The sequence below is a fragment of the Chiloscyllium punctatum genome, chromosome 49 (genome assembly GCF_047496795.1).
Source record: "Chiloscyllium punctatum isolate Juve2018m chromosome 49, sChiPun1.3, whole genome shotgun sequence".
In the NCBI taxonomy this organism is placed as follows: Eukaryota; Metazoa; Chordata; class Chondrichthyes; order Orectolobiformes; family Hemiscylliidae; genus Chiloscyllium; species Chiloscyllium punctatum.
In genome coordinates, this window is record NC_092787.1 from 24,893,927 (window position 1) to 24,914,112 (window position 20,186).

A 20,186-nucleotide genomic window follows, 5' to 3' on the forward strand; every position below is an offset into this window, starting at 1 on the left:
ATGACCTTTTAGAACTGAGATGAGGAGGAATTTCTTTGGCCAGACCTGGGGAATCGGTGGAACTCATTGCCACAGAAGGCTGCCATTGAGTGTACTGAAAACAGAGATAGATAGGTGGAATAACACAGCCGCTTCACATCAATTGTGTCTGGCTTCCAGCATCTGCAGTCCTTACTGTCTCCAAGAGATAGATAGGATCGTGGTGTCATTAACGTCATTACCAAGGGTTCAGAACTCAGGGCTCGAGATTATTTCATTACCGTCATTACCAAGGGTTCAGTACTCGGGGCTGGAGATGATGTTATTACCATCATTACCAAGGGTTCAGTACTTGGGGCTGGAGATGGTGTCATTACCATCATAACTAAGGGTTCAGTACTCGAGGCTGAAGATGGTGTCATTATCATCATTACCAAGGGTTCAGTACTTGGGGCTGGAGATGGTGTCGTTACCATCATTACCAAGGGTTCAGTATTTGGGGCTGAAGATGGTGTCATTATCATCATTACCAAGGGTTCAGTACTTGGGGCTGGAGATGGTGTCATTACCATCATTACCAAGGGTTCAGTACTCGGGGCTGGAGATGTTGTCAGTACCATCATTACCAAGGGTTCAGTACTCGGGGCTAGAGATGTTGTCAATACCATCATTACCAAGGGTTCAGTATTTGGGGCTGGAGTTGGTGTCATTATCATCATTACCAAGGGTTCAGTATTTGGGGCTGGAGATGGTGTCATTATCATCATTACCAAGGGTTCAGTATTTGGGGCTGGAGATGGTGTCGTTACCATCATTACCAAGGGTTCAGTACTCGGGGATGGACATGGTGTCATTACCATCATTATCAAGGGTTCAGTACTCGGGACTGGAGGTGGTGTCATTACCATCTTCTCATCTCTTCCTTGCCGATAAAGTGCAATGGCCATTTCTGGTCTGTATTCTTTGCATGGGCTTTTGTAAATTACTGCACTGGGGATCCCGTATAGGCCAGGAACACAGCTCCTCTCCCTTGGAGCAGCCCCAGAGAATCCTGGGTGTTTGAGGCTCAGTGGGGCAAACATCAACTGCACCCAGAGGGCCAACAAATCAGCAAAAAGCACTCAGCCTGAAACGTGATGGCATTTCAGTACAAACTGTTGTCCTTGACCAACAGTTGCAGATGCCACATTCTAAGCTTCAGGTTCACATCACTGTAGTTTGGGGCAGCTGTCGGACAGGCATAGTGGGAACAGTCCCTGTCTGATCAAAAACAGAAGTTGCTAGAAAAGCTCAGCAGGTCTGGCATTGACCCCTCAATTCGGACCCAAAATATTAACTCTTATTTCTCTTCACAGACGCTGCCAGACCTGCTGAGCTTTTCCAGCAACTTCTGTTTTTGTTTCGGATATACCGCATCCGAAGATCTTCTGGATTTTATTTAGTCACTGTCTAGTGCCCCTCAGTAATACGTTGAGGGGCAGCAAACTGTTGATCCCTCTGGGCTGTGTGCCTTACCAAGACTCTGTGTGTGTGTGTGAATAGCGAGAGGGTCAAAAATACATTGTGGCACCTCAGCATGGACTGTATTGTTTCAAGAAAAGCATTGTTTTGCTGCCTCTTTTAGAATGCTTCCTGTAAATATTAACACTGCAATCATGCTGAGCGAAACAAGTGGATTTTTATTGCAGGTTCTGGAATATTTATAACATTTTTAAATGTAATATGCTCCAAGACCAGATGATTGTCTGTGGGGGAATCACAGTGGAGCTGAGTCAAAGATTTTCCAGGCTAGTGTTCAGAGAGTGCACCATGCAGTTGCATACTTAGCCAGTATTGATTATGAAGTATTTGCTATCCCTTATCTAATATGCTGCTGGCTGTTCTCCACATTTGGAGTTTTGTGTGCAGTTTTGGGTCCTATATCTTAGGAAAGATGTACTGACAGTGGAGCTTGTTCAGAAGAGATTCAGAAGACTGGTCCCAGGAATGAACAGCTCAGCACATAAGGAAAGCTTGAAGACTGCTTCTATACTTGATGGAGTTTAGAAGAATGAGGGGGGATCTAATTGAAACTTACAGAATACTGAATGACCTGGACAGAGTGGATGCTGGAAAGATGTTTCCATTGGCGAGAGGGACAAGGACCCGAGGACACAGCCGTAGAGTAAAGTGAAGACCTTTTAGAATGGAGATAAGAAGAAACGTCTTCAGCCAGAGAGTGGGAAATCTGTGGGATTCATTGCCACAGAAGGCTGTGGAGGCCAGGTCATTGACTATATTTAAGACAGAGATAGGAAAGTTCTTGATTATGAAGCGGATCAAGGGTTATGGGGAGAAAGCAGGAGAATGGGGTCGAGAAACTTATTAGCAGAAAGTGAGGACTGCATATGCTGGAGATCAGAGCTGAAAATGTGTTGCTGGAAAGGCGCAGCAGGTCAGGCAGCATCCAAGGAGCAGGAGAATCAACGTTTCGGGCATGAACCCTTCTTGAAGAAGGGCTCATGCCCGGAACGTCGATTCTCCTGCTATTGAGAAACTTATTAGCCATGATTGAATGGCAGAGCAGACTTGATGGGCTGAATGGCCTAATTTCTGCTTCTATGTCATGGCCTGGGCGGAACACAGCTCATAGCTTGAATATGCATGAATCTTCCCGCTGGTGATGTAGAGGGAGTGTCCTGTAGCAACACCTGGTTTGGAAGTGTGCTATTTATCTCATTCAACATGGGGCAAAATCCATCAGTAGCCTAATCCCCACAGTAAACCTCCTTCTTCTGGAAGCAAGAACAGTTCAGTGAGAGTCTTGAAGACTGAAATCACGGTTAACTGACTGAGGGGTGACCTCAAAGAGGGCATAAAATCATGAGGGCATAGATAGGGTGAATAGCCAAGGCCTTTTCCCCAGAGTGGGGAAGTCCAGAATTAGAGGGCATAGGTTTAAGGTGAGAGGGGAAAGATTTAGAAGGGACCTAAAGAGCAATTTCACACAGGGTGGTACGTGTATGGAATGAGCTGCCAGAGGAAGTGGTGGAGACTGGTACAATTACAACATTTCAAAGGCATCTGGATGGGTATATGAAGAGGAAGGGTTTAGAGGGATATGAGCCAAGTACTGGCAAATGGGACGAGATTAGGTTAGGATATCTGGTTAGCATGGACGAGTTGAACTGAAGGGTCTGTTTCCATGCTGTACATCTCTATGACTCTAAATGGCCTATCGCTGCCACTAAAATGAAGAGAAATGAAATCGAGGAATTATAGACACCTCTGCCAACTCTCTGGACACTCTCATTCTGAGCACAATGTCAAAGGCCATATCTGAGCTGCAAGCAGTGCGCTGATGTAACCTAATTACAGCGGTAGTCAGCATGACAATTACAATACGTCTGCAGTGAATAACAAAGACAATTCAGTTTCCGATTGCTAAATTGTTCCCAGAGCACTTGGGTTAGTGCGCATTGAACTCCCAACAGATGCTCTTGAGATAACTTCTAGCCAAGGCTCGCAATTTCAAACTCCAAATAATTTACTTAACTCTTGCTACCTCACCCCAGCTTTGGCAATGATCCAAGTGCTAAAGGGTTTCTACTCTACTTGCTCTGGCATATTGTCCCCAGCTGGTTTGTGAAGAAATAGCTCCCGGACTTTCAGGAAAATTTTAGCTATCCAAAGCAAAGCATAGGCTAAGAAGCAGAGGCTTGGTTAGCTCAGTTGGCTGGATGGCTGGCTTGCAATGCATGAGTGACACTGACAGTAAGGATTCAAGTGCCACATTGGCTGATGTTACTGTGAAGGATGGCATGGTGGCTCAGTGGTTAGCACTGCTGCCTCACAGCATCAGGGACCCAGGTTTGATTCCACCCTCAGATGATGGCCTGTGTGGAGAGTTTGTACGTTCTCCCCATGTCTGTGTGGGTTTCCTCCCAAGGTTAGGTGGATTGGTCATGCTAAATTGTGAAGCTAGGTGGGTCAGTCATGGTGGATGCAGGGTTAGGAGGGTGGGATGTTCTTCGGTGAGATGGTGCAGGCTGAATGGCCTAATTCCACACTGTAGGGATTTTATGATTCTCAATTATCTCCTCTCAGGTCAAACCATCATCAGTTATCTTTCGCTCTCATGAGAGAGCAGGGGGCTGTGGTAATTTTTACCTTAGTTAGGACATGAAGGTCCCTTTTACAGGGAGATCAAAGAATTATATTTACGTATATCCTTTCACAACCACTGGATACGGTATAGCCCTCAATAGCCGGCGGAAAACAATCACTGTTGCAATCAGCAAACTCAATAGCCAACCACTGCACACCAAGCTCCTTGAAACAGGAATTGAGAAATAAAGACTTACGTTTATGTAGCACCTTTCACACCTAGCAGACCAGCCGCTGAAGTACTTTTTGAAGTGTAGTCGCTGCCGGTCATGTAAGAGGCAGCAACTGTAAAGTGGTTGTGAGATGATGATCTGATTTTGTGATGTTACTTGTAAGAGATTGATGCTGGCCCAGAGAGAACTCCCTTGCCCTTTCCTACCTACCCACCTCATGTCCCAAACCAGGAAGGGTACTTTCCAGCAGTGCAGCACCCGCCCTCAGGCCCACTCTGGAATGTGAACCTTGAACTCTAAGCTCCTGGAATGAGATGTGATCCCAAGACCTTCCCATCAAAGGGGAGAAGGTAAATTTCAATCAGAAATCTTCTGTCACGACTGATTTTCCATGAGCAAATAGGAGCAGAGGATCATCTAATTACCCCTGTTCTAGGTTCAGCTGTAGCATCCCTCACTGCACAGTCATGTGAAGAAGACAGATGGTATGTTGGCTTTCATAGTAAGAGGATTCAAGTACAGGAGCAGAGGTGTACAGCCTGCACATCCCTAGACATTTTAGCATGGCCAATCCACCTAACCTTGGACTATGGGAGTCCAAGGCATGGGCAGAATGTACAAACTGCACAGACAGTCACCAAGGGTGGAATCAAACCTAGGTCCCTAGAGCTGTGAGTGTGTCATCCTTCATGGTAACATCAGCCAGTGTGGGAATTGAACCCCTGATATCAGTGTCATTCATGCATTTCAAACCAGCCATCTAGCCAACTGAGCTAACCAAGTCCCCAGTTTCCTAGCCAATGCTTTACTTGGTATAACTAAAACTTTGCAGAAAGTGCAGAAGCTATTTCTTCATGAACCAGTGTGCCCTGGTGAAACAGAAATGGACCCTTTGGCTCATTGAGTCTACAGGTCAAAGAACAGCGCATAACAATTCTAATACCATTAGGTATAGTCCTTAAGGACAAAGGGATCAAAGGGTGTGGGGAAAAGCAGGAACAGGAGACTGAGATGGATGATCAGCCATGATCATACTGAATGGCGGAGCAGGCTTGATGGGCTGAATGGCCTACTCCTGCTCCAATCTTCGATATTTAGCCATAATTCTGATAGTATGCAAACGTCTGTTGCTCACTGTCCTGACTGTACAGAACAACTGGGCATCCACAACTGTCTGGGAGAGAGAATTTCAAAAATCACACAATCCTTTGAGTGAAGAGACCCATCATAGGTGTTCTGAACAGGTGCCCCCTTATTCTGAAGCTGTGACCCAACGTGCTGGATTTCCTGATCAATGGGGGCAAATATTCTCTCACATATAGCCCTGCTCGAAGATCACCTCTGAATGTTTTATCCACTATTTCTGGCGAAAGAGGAGAAATGTTTGAACTAACGCAAGTGTTATGTTTCCACAGGGCCCAATCGGAGAGCGAGGAGAGAGAGGTGAACCTGGAGATCCTGGTTATGTTGTAGGTTATTCAATATTCCAGTGTCTGTCTGTCCCACTGATTTGATTTGATTGATTCGATTTATCATGTGAAAAGTATTGTTTTGTGCACAATCCATCTTCATTGATCAACACGATTTGGTCACCTGGTATAGTATGTGACAGTGACAAGTAAAATCATATATTACATAAATACATCAGGGTAAATAGAACAGAATGCAGAATAAAGTGTTACAGGTGCAGAGAAGGATCAGCTTGAATATATGAGAGGTCTGTTCATAAATCTGATAACGACAATGAAGAAGCTGTTCTTGTATTTGTTGGTATGTGTTTTCAAACGTTTGTGTCTTCTGCCCAATGGAAGAGGGTGTAAGAGAGTATAACCGGGATGGGACAGGTCTTTGATGATGTTGGCTGAGTTCCCAAGTCAGTGGGAAGTGTAGACCGAGTCAGTTGACGGAAAGCTGGTTTGTGTGATGGGCTGGGCAAATGGGACTGTACACTGCCCTGTAAAAATGGCCGTGACAACCCTTCTCCAGCTGGTAGTCACCATCACTTGTGGTTCAGTTATCTGTGATTTAACCACAGCAACAGGGACTAGGGTTCAATTCCAGCCTCAGGTGGCTGTCCGTGTGGAGTTTGCAAATTCTCCCTGTCTCTGTATGGGTTTCCTCCGGGTGCTCCAGTTTCCTCTCACAGTCCAAAGATGGGCAGGCCAATTTGATTGGCCATGCTAAATTGCCCATAGTGTCCAGGGATGTGCAGGCTAGGTGGGTTAGCCATGGGAAACATGGGATTACAGGGATATGGTAGTTGTGGTGGGTAAGTGCACTGTCCCATTAACTCACAGAGCTGTGTTGGAGTCTGCCTTACTGCCTGCTTCCACACTGTAGGGATAATATGAGCTACCTTCTTGAATTGCTGTAGAGAGATGCATAATATTAGGGAGGGTCGTCAAGGAAGAGAGAGGCTTAAGCGGTGGTGGGGGAGAGATTGTTCTTACTCATTCAAAGGGATGGGGGTGTGGCTGACTAGGCCAACATTAATTGGCCATTTGTAATCATCTCAGACCAAGTAGTGGAGAGCTACCTTCTCCTACCATTACAGTCCATGTTGTGTCAATACTCCCACAGTGCTGTTAGTTTCCAGGGTTTTGACCCAGCGAACACTGAAGGAGCGGCAATGTATTGTCTGGATGGTGAGGGATTTGCAGGAATGGTGTTGCCATGTATCTGCTGCCCTTTCCTTTCGAGGGGTAGGTTTGGAAGGTGCTATCAAGCCCTTGACAACCAAAAGCACTGGCAGGGTGATGAGCAAAGAGGGGAAGTGAAGCCTGTTAAGACACTGTCGGCTAGTGTTAGAATGGGCAAGTGCACTGTCCCATTAACTCACAGAGCTGTGTTGGAGTCTGCCTTACTGCCTGGACTGCAGGAAGAGCTCCCTGCATTACTTTGACTTGAATAAGCATTACTCTTGATGAGTGGATTGGACAGTCAGACAGCAGCTAAAGAGAACAGGGAAAAGCCCTTCTTTCAGAAAGGTGTGTTGTACACTTCTGCAATTAGTGAGTGAATCTCAGTCATTTCTCCTGGGGCTGGCACAGTAATCACCTGAGCTCATTTCTGCCACTTGATGCAATTTGGATCTGAACTGGTCTTTTGTTTGGTGACAGATTAGTCTGACAGATGTACAAATACTGTCACAGGCTGAGATTTCATAGGTGTGAAAACTGGCATTGAGTCACAGGACTCAAGGTGTGCAGACAAAATGATGACCATAAAATGTCTGCAGCTGAGGGAGCCAGTGATGAAGTGGTAATATTCCTACCTCTGAGCCAGGAGGTTGATATGGTTTGATCTTGATTTTATTGTCATGTGTACTCAAGTACAGTGAAAAGTGTACAATGTCACCACACAAGGCGCCATCTTAGATATAAGAACCCAGGTACAAAATCTTAAGAACAAGGTCCCACCTGCTTCCCAGAGGGGTGCAATAACATGTCTGAACAGGTCGACTAGAGAATATCAATGTAATGGAATTAAGAGGCTCTTGTGGTGCAATGGTAGCATCCCTCCCTCTAAGCCATGAGGTCTGTTCCAGAGGTGTGTCCTAACATGTCCGAAAATGATTGCGTGTTTGTCAGGTGACATTGTACTTCAGTTAGATGGCAGTTATTGTTGTTGCATGGGTAATGACAGGTACACCTGTATCCTCCTCGTGAGTGTTTCGATATTCCTCCTCCAAAGGCCAGTTTCCGTCCAGTGAGCCTGAAGCCCCTAGGCGGGACCTCTGTGCTCGGGTCAGATTCAGGACTGCCATGTTGGTGTCTGGGCCAGAAACAATGGTGGGGCCTGATTTCCGCCCGTGCAGTCGTTACCTCTAGGTTTGACTATTCGGGCTTGTCCAGTTGCCCAACTATCCACCTCGCACCTAACCTGAGTTTGATTGGGGTTCGACTGCCCCAGTCCCCGGTCACACCAAATTCTATTCACTCCCATATTCAGCAACCAACGTTGTTTCCCCAAACACCGCCTCCTGGATTTTAAAATCCTCATCTTTATTCGCAAGGTCCTTTGCAGCCTACCCTCACCCTGAATCTTCTCGGATTGCAGCTTGCACTTGGGTTTTGCCTGTGTGTTTGTGAGCACCAATCAGAATGGTGGGAGCGTAAACTTCGGGATCAGGGGCATGAACAGAGATCTCCACAAATGGGTCAAACAGTGTTTAGCTTAGTGCTAAAGAAAATACTGGCAAGGTTTGTGAAGGTTTGTAGCTGAGGTTGAGGTGTAGGGTGTAGGTTTGCTCACTGAGCTGTAGGTTTGATATCCAGACATTTCATTACCTGGCTAGGTAACATCATCAGTGGCAACCTCCAAGTGAAGCGAAGCTGTTGTCTCCTGCTTTCTATTTATATGTTTGTCCTGGATGGGGTTCCTGGGGTTTATGGTGATGTCATTTCCTGTTTGTTTTCTGAGGGATTGATAGATGGTATCTGCATCTATCAATACTGGCACTTCACCTCATTGGTACATCCATCAAAGGCCCTGATTGACACCTATCCCCCAATGGAAACCAAAATAATAAACCTGGCGAGTACCAGCCTGCGACAGGGTGGCTTAATGGTTAGCACTGCTGCCTCACAGCGCCAGGGATCCGAGTTTGATTCCAGCCTCGGGCGACTGCCCGTGTGGAGTTTGCACGTTCTCCCCATGTCTGTCTGGGTTTCCTCCGGGTTCTCCAGTTTTCTCCCACAGTCCAAAGATGTGTAGGTTAGGTTGGATTGGTCATGCTAAATTGCCCATAGTGTCCAGGGATATGCGGGCTAGGTGGATTGGCCATGGGAAATTGCCCATAGTGTGCAGTGAGGTGGGTTAGCCATGGGAAATGTGGGGTTACGGGTCTGGGTGGGTTGCTCTTCAGAGGGTCAGTATGGACTGAATGGCCTGCAGGGACTCTATAACTCTTGGTGTGATCTGAACCTGTGTTGTTTGGCTGAGAGATAGGGACATTGCCACTGCACCATGAAAGCCCTAGATGGTCTTGGTTATTCTTTCTTTCCTGTTGGATATTTCTGACACACCTCTGTAGCAGGTGGAACTTGAACCCAAAACTCCTGGTCTAGGAGTGGGGACACTACCACAAATGCCTTTCTTTCCCTCTTAAATATGACCAACAACATGCATCAGCTGTAACAGAGGGCTCATTTGGGTTATGATCCCAGGACATCTTGCATGGTCGTTGTCCAACACATCCCAGAGAGAGAACTATGTTCCTAAACCATTGTGGAGCAGAGTCCTCTCCTGTATATTGCAAACAGAAGTTTCCACTTTGATCGTTTCCCTGTGTGACAATTTATTACTGGTTTATCCCTCAGCGATCACTGACAGCACAGAGGATTATCACACGTGGCTTCCTAACTGGCTTCTACTGGTATACCATTTCTGTTATCCCTTTCTATAAAAGGTCATCCCCATATTGAATGAGAGCAATAGGCAGTGCACAGACATAATGTTACTTGAGTGTTTAGATTAAAATTCACAGAGTGTAATCAAACTTTGTTGGATTTGGCACCGTTAGTATTGACTGGTTTCCATCCACTTACAGGGCCAGCGAGGGCTGGATGGAGAGAGGGGGAAACAAGGTCAGCAAGGTTTACCGGTAAGTGCACATTGATACTTTATTAAAACCCACAAGCTGGTGTAAATCCTCCCTGAGATTAAGATTTCATTTTATTAGAATGCAGAACATTTCTTATCCAGCTCTGTAAACTCTTTGAGTGCTGCGGATTATTTGTGTGATTGAGAGTTCCTCTGGATGGGAAAGGTTTTGCAGTAATTGATTCCACATGTAAGAACACAGACTTACAAGCGATGCAGATAATTCCTTCATTGTTTGTTTTGAATTTCTAGGGTAACCCAGGACCTCCAGGTAAACCAGGTGTGAAAGGTTCGAAGGGTCAAGCGGTAGGTGACTGTAGCTCAACTGCCCTACAACAAACTAAACATTTCATCTAGCCAGCTCAAGTCTTGGGAGTGCTACTTTGGCATATTGTACCTGCTGCAGTTTAACTGCTCCTGCACTAATATTTCACCTTTCTTAAGATTTACAGAAACAGATAGTTAGTATTAGTTATCATCAAGCGCATAAAAGCAGGGGGCTGCTGGTATGAGGCAAAGTTAAGACTGAGCAATTCAACAGACTGCCTTTACAAATAAATGTATGTATTGTCACAAGTCACTGGAGCATTGCGCCGGAAATCAAATCCCACAATCCCTGGAGTTGTCGCAGTTGTGCAAAGATTCAGTCAAACTATCCAAAGTCCCCAGTTCACCAACTCAGATCATATAAGTGGCTCTCTAGGTTTCTGAACTTAAAAACAAGTAACTGTTTATTATAGACAAATTGAGCTCCTCTGTATCCAAACTGCCTTATGCTTACATATAATGACTGACAGGTAATATCCAACATCAGTTTCTCTTGTCCTTAATTCTTATAAAAACTACTATTCATATATTATCTGCTTACATATAAAGCACAATACTCTAACAATGGTTTTATTGGATTTTCTACAAAATTGACATCTCTTTTTAAATCTGTAATAAATTATCTATTAAAGTAAGACTTCCATGTGGTTTTCCCAGGTGCAGTTCCACATTTTAAAAACCTATGTGCCTTCATGCTAAATCTCTCTGTACTTTGCCTTGTACTTGCAATACCCTTTTCTTTAAAATGTTCTTGTATCTCTGAATGTATTATCTCACATTCCTTGCATTGAACATTATTTGCCACCAGCCAGCCTACTACGTTGCTGTGTCCATATCCGCCTGCTACAATAGTTCACCTCATCTTCACCCACAGAATGGTCTTACCCACTTTATCTTTAGACTGCTATATTTTCAAAGTAAGACCGTAAGACATAGGAGCAGAAGTAGTCAATTCAGCCCGTGAGGCTGCTGCACCATTCAGTGAGATCATGACTGATCTGATATACCTCAGTTCCACTTTTCTACCTTTACCCCATAATTCTTGATGTCCTTACTGATTAAAAACATCTATCTCAGCCTTGAATATAATATCATGCAATCCCTACAGTATGGAAGCAGGCCATTCAGCTGATCGAGTCCACACTGACCCACCGAAGTGCACCCAGACCCACCCAACTACCCTGTAACGCTGCATTTCCAGTGGCTAATCCACCTTGTCTACACATCTTTGGACTTAATAGACTTTGAATATTAATATAGTTAATTACCTAGTTTCGACCACCGTCTGCAATAAAGAATTCTGACAAAGGGTTTCAACCCGAAACATTGACTTTCCTGCTCCTCGGAGGTTGCCTGACCTGCTGTGCTCCACATCTATTGACAAGGAATTCCACAGATTCACTCCCCTCTGAGAGAAGAAATTGCTCCTCATTTCTGTCCTATTTGGGTGACCCCTTATTCTAAACTGACGCTCTCAGGTCCTAAATTCTCCTACAAGTAGAGACATCTTTTCCACGTCTTTCCTGTCAAGTCCTCTAAGTCTTGTATGTTTCAATAAGACCATCCCTGATTCTTCTAAACTCCAACGAGTACAGGCCCAATCTACTCAATCTTTCCTCATAAGACAGTACCTCCATCCTCAAGATCAGCTGACTTAAACTTCTCTGGACTGCCTCTAATGCCAGTGTATCTTTCCTGAGATAAGAAACTCAAAACTGTTCATAGCATTCCAGCTGAGGTCTGTCTAGTGCCTTGCACAGTCTTAGCAAAACCTCCCCATTTTTATACTCCATTCCCTTGGTAATAAAGTAAGGATAAATGTGATAACACTGAAAATGCAATTTCCACTGCTAAAATGACTAACAAACTCTTGACCTTCAGTAAAAACTGTAGCCTTCAGCATGTTTCAGTCTTCGTCTCCAGAAATGACTTCATTCTTCATATCTCATTTTACTCTTTGTCCCAGTTAAGATTTGCCATCAGAAAGATTGGTGTTCTTTGTGTCTGTCTGTGTGTGTTTAGAGTAGAGTGACGGTGGTGCGGAATGGCATGTAGTTGGGGTGGAATGAGGAAGGACTCAGAAAATGGTATCTGAAGATGATGAACAATGTCCCCCTTGTCTTCCCAGCACCGTGCCAGTTTGCCAGATGGGAAAGATGTTGTTAGATCATCCACTTGCCTAGTGCCCAATTCACCGATATCAGTTGTGTTCCTCTATGGTTTAAGGTGGTGTTTTGCCAGTCTGGGAGTCACTGCCTCTCAGCAAAGATGGAGAAGTCCACGAAGACCCTTCAGTGGGCTCTGAGGGAGGACTGGGGAGTTGGTGGGGAGTGGGGGGGTCACTCTTCACCTCTTGAAAGGGGTCTCTCCCTAGAACACCAGCCCCAACGCCAATGGTCACAACATGGGTACCCACCTGTCCTCAGCAACAGAAGACTCACTTCCTCCTCCTCACTGGGACCATCTTGATAGACCCCAGCTGCCCCAGACCCTACTTACCTGATAACCATCAATATATCCCAGCAATGATCATCGGTTTACATTGAGGCTGGAATGTCAAGGCTGCGGTAGAGAGGTTTTTAATTAGTAAGAGAATTGATGGTCATGGGGGAAAAACAGGAAAGCGGAGTTGGGAACGATCAGATCAGCCACAATCTCATTGAATGGCGGAGCCGACTTGATGGGCTGAATGGCCTCCTGCTCCTATTTCTTCTGGTTATAGCGACGGTGCTGTTAGGGTGACTGAGCCAACTGTGAGGTGCAGCCTCCACTATCAGTCCCAGTGCTGAGACCCGTACCACCCAGCTAACCAAACCCGCACCACACGGTGCAGTCCTGACCTGATCAAAGCCAACGTGAGCAAGATTGTCACAGGAAAGCAATACACTTCCCATTTGCTACTGAGTACTCCAACTTGCATTCCAACCGGAAATAATGAAAGAGCACATGTTTGGCAGGTCTGGATGGGATTGGCGGCAGAGTGAGATTGTGTAAGGTTAGGACGTTAGTAGTCAGCAGCTTAATGAATGATAACTGAGAGAGCAGGCAGACTGAGCCAAACTACAGCGTATCACGTCAGTCTGGCAGAATCGTTCTCTCAGTGTGAACGTTTAATAGAATTTACATCTGGGGAAAAGTAGTCACCAAATGTTCCAGTTATGTATTAACTTGCAGCTTTTTGTGAAATCTGAATCCAGAGAAACAGGCCAAATAGCATCAGGGGGATAGATCCTGGTCAAGGCTGCCTTCTGATCTACGCAGTGATCTGACTGAGGTTTCGACCGCCTTTATTTTTGCATGATCTGTGTCTGAGACATTCGGGGTGGAAGCAGACCGGTGGAAACAGACAAATCAACTCGTGGGCACGGAGCCAACCATTCTGTAATTAATCAGGCAACAGGAAAGGGGAGCAACTTAGCAACAGCTAGCACCCTTCCTGCTACTTACTCGATACCTCACTGGACAAGATTGGGAGCTCACTATCCACCAAGTCTAATCTTTATTCTGTTCGTTGAGTTATTACAATGCACAAGAATTCACTCAGCCCATCAACTTCTCTCTATATAGGGTGGTATTCCCTCTAATTTAAGACCATAACACCTTGGAACAGAAGTAGGCTGCACTGATCCAGTTGGTTGACCTCATAGAATTGGCCGTTGATCTGGTCCAATCAGGGAACCCTGGCTGACATAAAAAAAGGCTGAGTGTCAGGGATACTAGAACATAGAACCAATCCGAAGCCATCCTATCCGACACCAACTGACCCTGACTCTGAAGCATTGGTCACCGTGTCTATCAAAGGATTAATATTTTCTACATCAACCTGTTGAGAGATATTTTTACACACCTCTGAAGGAGATGGGATGTGAATGCAGGCTTTCTAATCAAGGACTGTTGGTTAGTACATAAAAGGGTGGTTTGGTGATGAGATACCAGCCTCTGTGAGGTTATTTCAGGCCATTCAGCCTATCGAGCCTGCTCCACCATTCAGTGAGATCATGGCTAATCTAATCATCCTCAACTCCACTTTGCAAATGGAGACCTCCAGCCACTGGGGGGGAGCTGTGAGGCCCATGCATGCCAGTGTCTGGAGAAATCAGAGTGTCAACCACATAGTTAAAAATCACACAACACCAGGTTATAGTCCAATAGGTTAATTGGAAGCGCTAGCTTTCGGAGCGCTGCTCCTTCATCAGGTGGTTACACAACCACCTGATGAAAGAGCAGTGCTCCGAAAGTTAGTGCTTCCAATTAAACCTGTTGGACTATAACCTGGTGTTGTGTGACTTTTAACTTTGTAAACCCCAGTTCAACACCAGCATTTCCAAATCATGTCAACCACATAGGGCTTAGGGGGAATGTCACTGTTCAGCAGGACAGATACCCAACCCATCCCCTACTGAGAGCCTTGAATCAACACCGCCTACCCCTTGTAACAGGTTTAACCAACCTATTCAAATGTTCCGAGACACATCTCTGGGGCAGGTGGGGCCAACCCCCCTCCCCACCCCCCTGATCTTCTGTGTCAGAGGTAGGGACACTGCCGCTGTACCACAGGAGCCCCACTGAGCGGGAGTGTGGTAAAACTGGAAGTAAAGGGTTCCCATTGCATCAGCCAGGAATCGAAACCAAGCTGCCCACCTGACAGGTGAGAATTCTATCACTGAACCACAAAAGCATAGGAGGCAAATCGCAACAGCTATTTTATTGTTTGTAAAGATCATCACCAAATCGCCCACCTCCATTTCACCAGTTAAAATAAGCAAAGTATAAGCGCTGACCACCATACCCAGAGATGGTGCAAGATTAAGGATAAGGTAAGAGGGAAGGGTTACATTCGAATGGAATTGTGGGGGACGTAGTACACCCAGTCCCCATGTTGCTCAAATCTGTCTAAAGGCATTGAGAGCATTGGTGGGCATTATGTGTCCACCCTTCAAAGACATCCAGACATGATCTTACTTGTCTGCCATTTTTTAAAATATGTATCCAGGATTACTTCACACACAACTGACTGGCTTTATTCCCATCACCAAACCTCCTGTGTAATTTTTCACCTATTATCCACTGCCAGTAATCACCTGTGTTTCCAATTAATAACCAACTTACATGTGGGGTCCGTTAAGGGTAGTGCTAATGACATCAAAGATGAGGGAAAGGCGGGGAGAACGGGGCAGGAATAAAACAAAACCGAGTTGGAAGGGCAGATAAAACACTGGCAGTTCCCATCTCTCCAAATTCCTCAAGTATTGATGGACACCATGTGCTCTCTCCCCAAGGGCATCATTATGATGTCTACCTTATAAATATTTAAAATCAACATGTTCAGACACACCTCTGGAGTAGGTGAAACTTAAACCCAGACCTCCTGGACCAGAAACAGGGACACTACCTCTGTCCCCACAACAGCCTTCTGCTGTATATTTTTTTTGCCCCTCATCAACCTGTCCAGAGGTGTTATTACATATCCATGGAGCAGGTGGACTTGAACTCAAGCCTCTTGGCTCAGAGGTAAGGGCAGTACGCCCATGCCTCAACAGATCTTGTTTATCTACCTTATCTCCACCTGTCATAATCTTGTACACCTGTATCAAATATCTCATCTTGATCTCCCTTGCTCCAACTTCTCCTTTCAAACCTTGGAGTTCAACTCAGTCATCCAGGGAAACGTTCTGATAAATCTATCCTTCTCTCGGAGGCTCACATCTTCCCTAAAAGAGCGATGGATTGAATTAGAAGTAGTCGTGGCCTAACCAGAGCTTGACAAAGGTTAGGCATAACCTCCCAGAACATCTGTCACTTCAAAAGCATGACTCCTGAATGCGTGACTCCTCTGTTCTGTTTGTTGTGATCATTGGCCATAATTTCAGCGATTACACTTTCCAGATGATGAGTCTACTTCTTGACCTTCATCAGCCTGACACCAAAATCTCATGTTTTATTTCATTCATAGAATTCCTCAGAACCCAGAAACTGAATTGTTTGAGGACAAGAAGTTAGCCAGCTATGGGAAGTTGTAGACTCTCTGGAAGAGTTGTGTTTCAACACTTCTGTCAGATTGTGCCAGGGGACGGTTTGCAGCAACAAAGAAAGGGTTTAAGTAGTTCCAAATCCTGCAGCAGTGTTTTGCTCTCTCACTAAGTAATTACAAACCTTTCCACTGTATCAATTGCTAACCTCCTTTCCCTATAAGCAAGCCAGCAGTTTGAACATCGTAGTTGATGAGCAGAGTTTTGAAATTTATAATGTGTTCCATGTGGACTGGCACCAAAAGTTTTTTTATTGAGAATTGGAAAAATGACAACACTCGAAAGCCAGTCTTTCATTGAAGGGAAGCCCAAAGTTTCATCACCCTGCCCTTCCGTAGGAGATGTGAACAATGTAATATCTTCCATGTGTGGCTGTGTTTCAGGTCAGTCTTTAAACAAGTCTGAAACCAGGCCTCTGTAACATAGAGACATAGACAGTGGGAGCAGGAGTAGGCCATTCGGCCCTTCGAGCCTGCTCCACCATTCAGTATGATCATGGCTGATCGTCCAACTCAGTGCCCCGTTACTACTCTCTATCCCATAGCATTTGGTCCCTTTAGCCCTAAGAACTAGATCCAACTCTTTGAAAACATTCAATGTTTTAGCCTCAACGCCTTTCTATGGCAGAGAATTCCACAGGCTCCCCATTCTGAGTGGAGAAATCTCTCCTCATCTCAGTCCTAACTGGCCAACCCCATGTACTTAGATAAGGAACTGTGGCTGCTGTAAATCAGAAACAAACAGAAATTGCTGGACCTGGCATCCCAGGAATCAGTCTGGAAAATCATCTCTGCACTCCTTCCATCGACAGAACATCCTTCCTCAAATGAGGAAGAATACACTCATTTATATATTCCTCAAACTACTGTAAGGAGGATGTTCATCAGCAACATCCATTAGTGTGAAGAGTGCAGTGTGTTTGAGTGGCAGTTCCTTCATCTAATAGGTAAAAGATAGGTCGTCTAATGGGTCCCAGTAAAGAGATCTTGTGGTGCCCTGGGTAGTGTCCCTGCCTCTCTTCTAGAATCTCTAGGTTCAGGTCTCACTGGAGGACATGATAGCCAAGACTGGGTGCCCTCATACTCCGACTGAGCAGATGGTTTAATATCTTGGCACTCTTACGCTGAGTCTACTCCATTCATGTGACAATGGTTTGCCTTCATTGGTCAGTGCATTGAGTGCAGGAGTTGGGATGTCCTGTTACAGCTGTATAAGACACTGGTGAGGCCACATTTGGAGTATTGTGTACAATTCTGGTCTCCTTGCTATTGGAAGGATGTTATTAAGCTGGAAAGGGCTCAAGAAAGATTTACAAGGGCGTTACCGAGACTAGAGGGTTTGACTTATAAGGAGAGGATGGATAGGCTGGGACCCCTATCGCTGGAGAATAGGAGGCTGAGGGCTGACCTAATAGAGATTTATAAAATCATGAGGGGCATGGGTAAGGTGAATAGAAAAGGTCTTTTCCCTCCCCCGGGGGAGTCCAAAACTAGAGGCATAGGTTTAAGGTGAGAGGAAAGAGTTTTAAGGGGGTACTAAGGAGCAACTTTTTCTCTCAGAGGGTGTTGCATGTATGGAATGAGCTGCCAGAAGGAGTGGTAGAGGCTGGTATATTTACAGCATTTAAAAGGCATTTGGACAGGTACATAGGTAGAAAAGGTTTGGAGAGATATGGGCCAAATGCAGGCAAATGGGACTAGTTCAGTTCAGGCAACCTGGTTAGCATGGAAGAGATGGGCCAAAGGGCCAGTTTCTGTGCTGTCTGGCTCTACAACAGTTAGTAGGAGCTGGAGAGCATTCTAATCAGCCAAATAACAGGCCAAATGTTGGAGCCTCCACCATTCTTCTCCTTCGCTCTAGGCGGTAAAACGCAGGTAAACGTATGCACTTTGAACTCCCTGAGTAAACATCAGCTCTACATGTCTGTGAGGGGTTAAACAGCAAACTGGGGGATTAGGGAGGAAAATTTTCAATTCTTTCATGACCCTGAAGAGGGCACTATATAAATGCGAGACTTTATTTCCTTTAACCCTCTCTTTGTTGTTTAGGGGCGCAAGGGAAAGACAGGTTCCCAGGGCGTGCAAGGGAGTCCAGGCCCACCGGTAAGTGTTATCTGTTAAAGCAAAACTCAACCCACACTTTCATTCACCAGCCCCATTGGGTCATTACACGCTGAAACCATTACATTGGCTACAAAGGGACTTGGAGTTGGCCGGTGGTTATGATCCAAAGGCTGTGCAACAGCAAATACTAATACAATATTGCAATAGTAACGGTCTCCTAGTTTGTTCTAAGATCTTTCTGAACTAAAAAACAACGCATAGTCCAGCACCACTGCACTTCAAGATAGTTAGACCTGTAACTAATGGCAGGTTTTGTGTCGAACACTCAGGGTCCTATCGGGCCACCCGGTTCCAGAGGTGTCATTGGTCGACAAGGTCACGAGGGTCCTCCAGGATTGGATGGTGCTCCCGGAATCACTGGCAAGCCTGGAATACAGGTGGGTTTTGAACCTGGTCAAATGATAAAGACATGTTATATAAAATTATTTCACAAGATGCGACCATCGTTGCCAAATGCCAACATGTGTTGCAGGTTCCCCTATTGTGCTTGAACTGACTGGCTTGTTCAGACATTTCAGAGGGCAGCTCACCAATAGCTGATGCCCAGTTTGGGGTCTGCCAGGGCACTTAGCTCAATACAGCCTTGGTCCAAACTCAAGGGACGGTGAGAACACAGGCCTGGACATCAAGGCTGCATTTGACTGCATTTGGCATCAAGGAGCCTTAGCCAAACTGGGGTCAATGGGAATCGGTGGTAAATTCCCATTTGGAATTAAACCTGGCATTTAGGAAGATGGAGAAAGTGAGGACTGTAGGTGAAAGAGAGTCAGAGTCAAAAAGTGTGGTACTGGAAAAGTACAGCAAGTCAGACAGCAACCGAGGAGGAGGGGACTCGACGTTTTGGGCATAAGCCCTTCATCAGGAATGCGGAGGGGGAAGGAGGATGAGAGATAAATAGGGTGCTGGGGATGGGTTGGGTGGGAAGGTAGCCGGGAAGGTGATAGGTAGATACAGGTGGGGGATGATTGTGATAGGTCGGAGAGGAGGGTGGAGCAGATAGGTGGGAAGGAAGATGAACAGTTAGGACAGGTCAAGAGGGCGGTGCTGAGTTGGAGGGTTGAATCTGGAATGAGTTGGGGGAGGGGAGATGAGGAAAGTGGTGAAGTCAGTGTTGATGCCATGTGGTTGGAGGGTCCCAAGGCGGAAGATGAGGCCTTCTTCCTCCAGTTGTCAGGTGGCTTGGATTTGGTGGTGGAGGAGACCCAGGACTTGCATGTCCTTGGGGGAGTGGAAGGGGGATTGAAGTGGTCAGCCACAGGATGGTGAGGTTGTTGGAGGGTCAGTCATCTTAGCTCCAGGACATCTCTGCAGGAGTTCCTCAGGGTAGTGTCCTAGGCCCAACCATCTTCAGCTGCATCATCAATGACCTTCCCTCCAATGTCAGGTAGGTAGTGAGGATGTTCACCGATGACTGCACAATGTTCAGCACCATTCATGCACACGTAGAGGATGCACATCATCATTCATCTTAAGATCATTGGTGTTAACATTTGACAAACCTACATTGGGTTCCAGTGTAATTTGTTGAGATCAGTCAAAATTATTAGGTAGACACTGTCCAATAGCAGAATCACAACAAAGGTGGGATGTGAAGTTTTGAGTTTTGCACTGATCGATCACGTTTCGCTCACGGCAGACGGCTAAAGGAACTGATTGTTTGACACAATCCTCCCCTGGCAGTGAAACTCCAAGGACACATCATCCCTGCTCATACCCCATTGAAAGAAATTACCGCTTTCCTACAAGTTAGAAGTTTTCAAAATCATGAGGGGAAACCAGAGGGCTCAGATTTAAAAGGTTTTGCA

General features: G+C 45.6%; 1 protein-coding gene across 5 annotated transcripts in view; it reads left to right on the forward strand.

The window, feature by feature from the left end:
• Positions 1 to 20,186, forward strand: part of col27a1b (collagen, type XXVII, alpha 1b) — a 653,616-nt gene that overhangs the window by 581,230 nt on the left and 52,200 nt on the right. For all 5 annotated transcript variants that reach the window (XR_011956099.1, XM_072565909.1, XM_072565908.1 and 2 more), the window contains 5 exons: positions 5,714 to 5,767; positions 9,850 to 9,903; positions 10,155 to 10,208; positions 18,307 to 18,360; positions 18,651 to 18,758. Coding sequence is in view for 4 of the 5 variants with exons in the window: in XM_072565909.1 (XP_072422010.1) it covers positions 5,714 to 5,767; positions 9,850 to 9,903; positions 10,155 to 10,208; positions 18,307 to 18,360; positions 18,651 to 18,758 (324 nt within the window). In the remaining variant the exon portion in view is untranslated. The remainder of the gene's footprint in view (positions 1 to 5,713; positions 5,768 to 9,849; positions 9,904 to 10,154; positions 10,209 to 18,306; positions 18,361 to 18,650; positions 18,759 to 20,186) is intronic.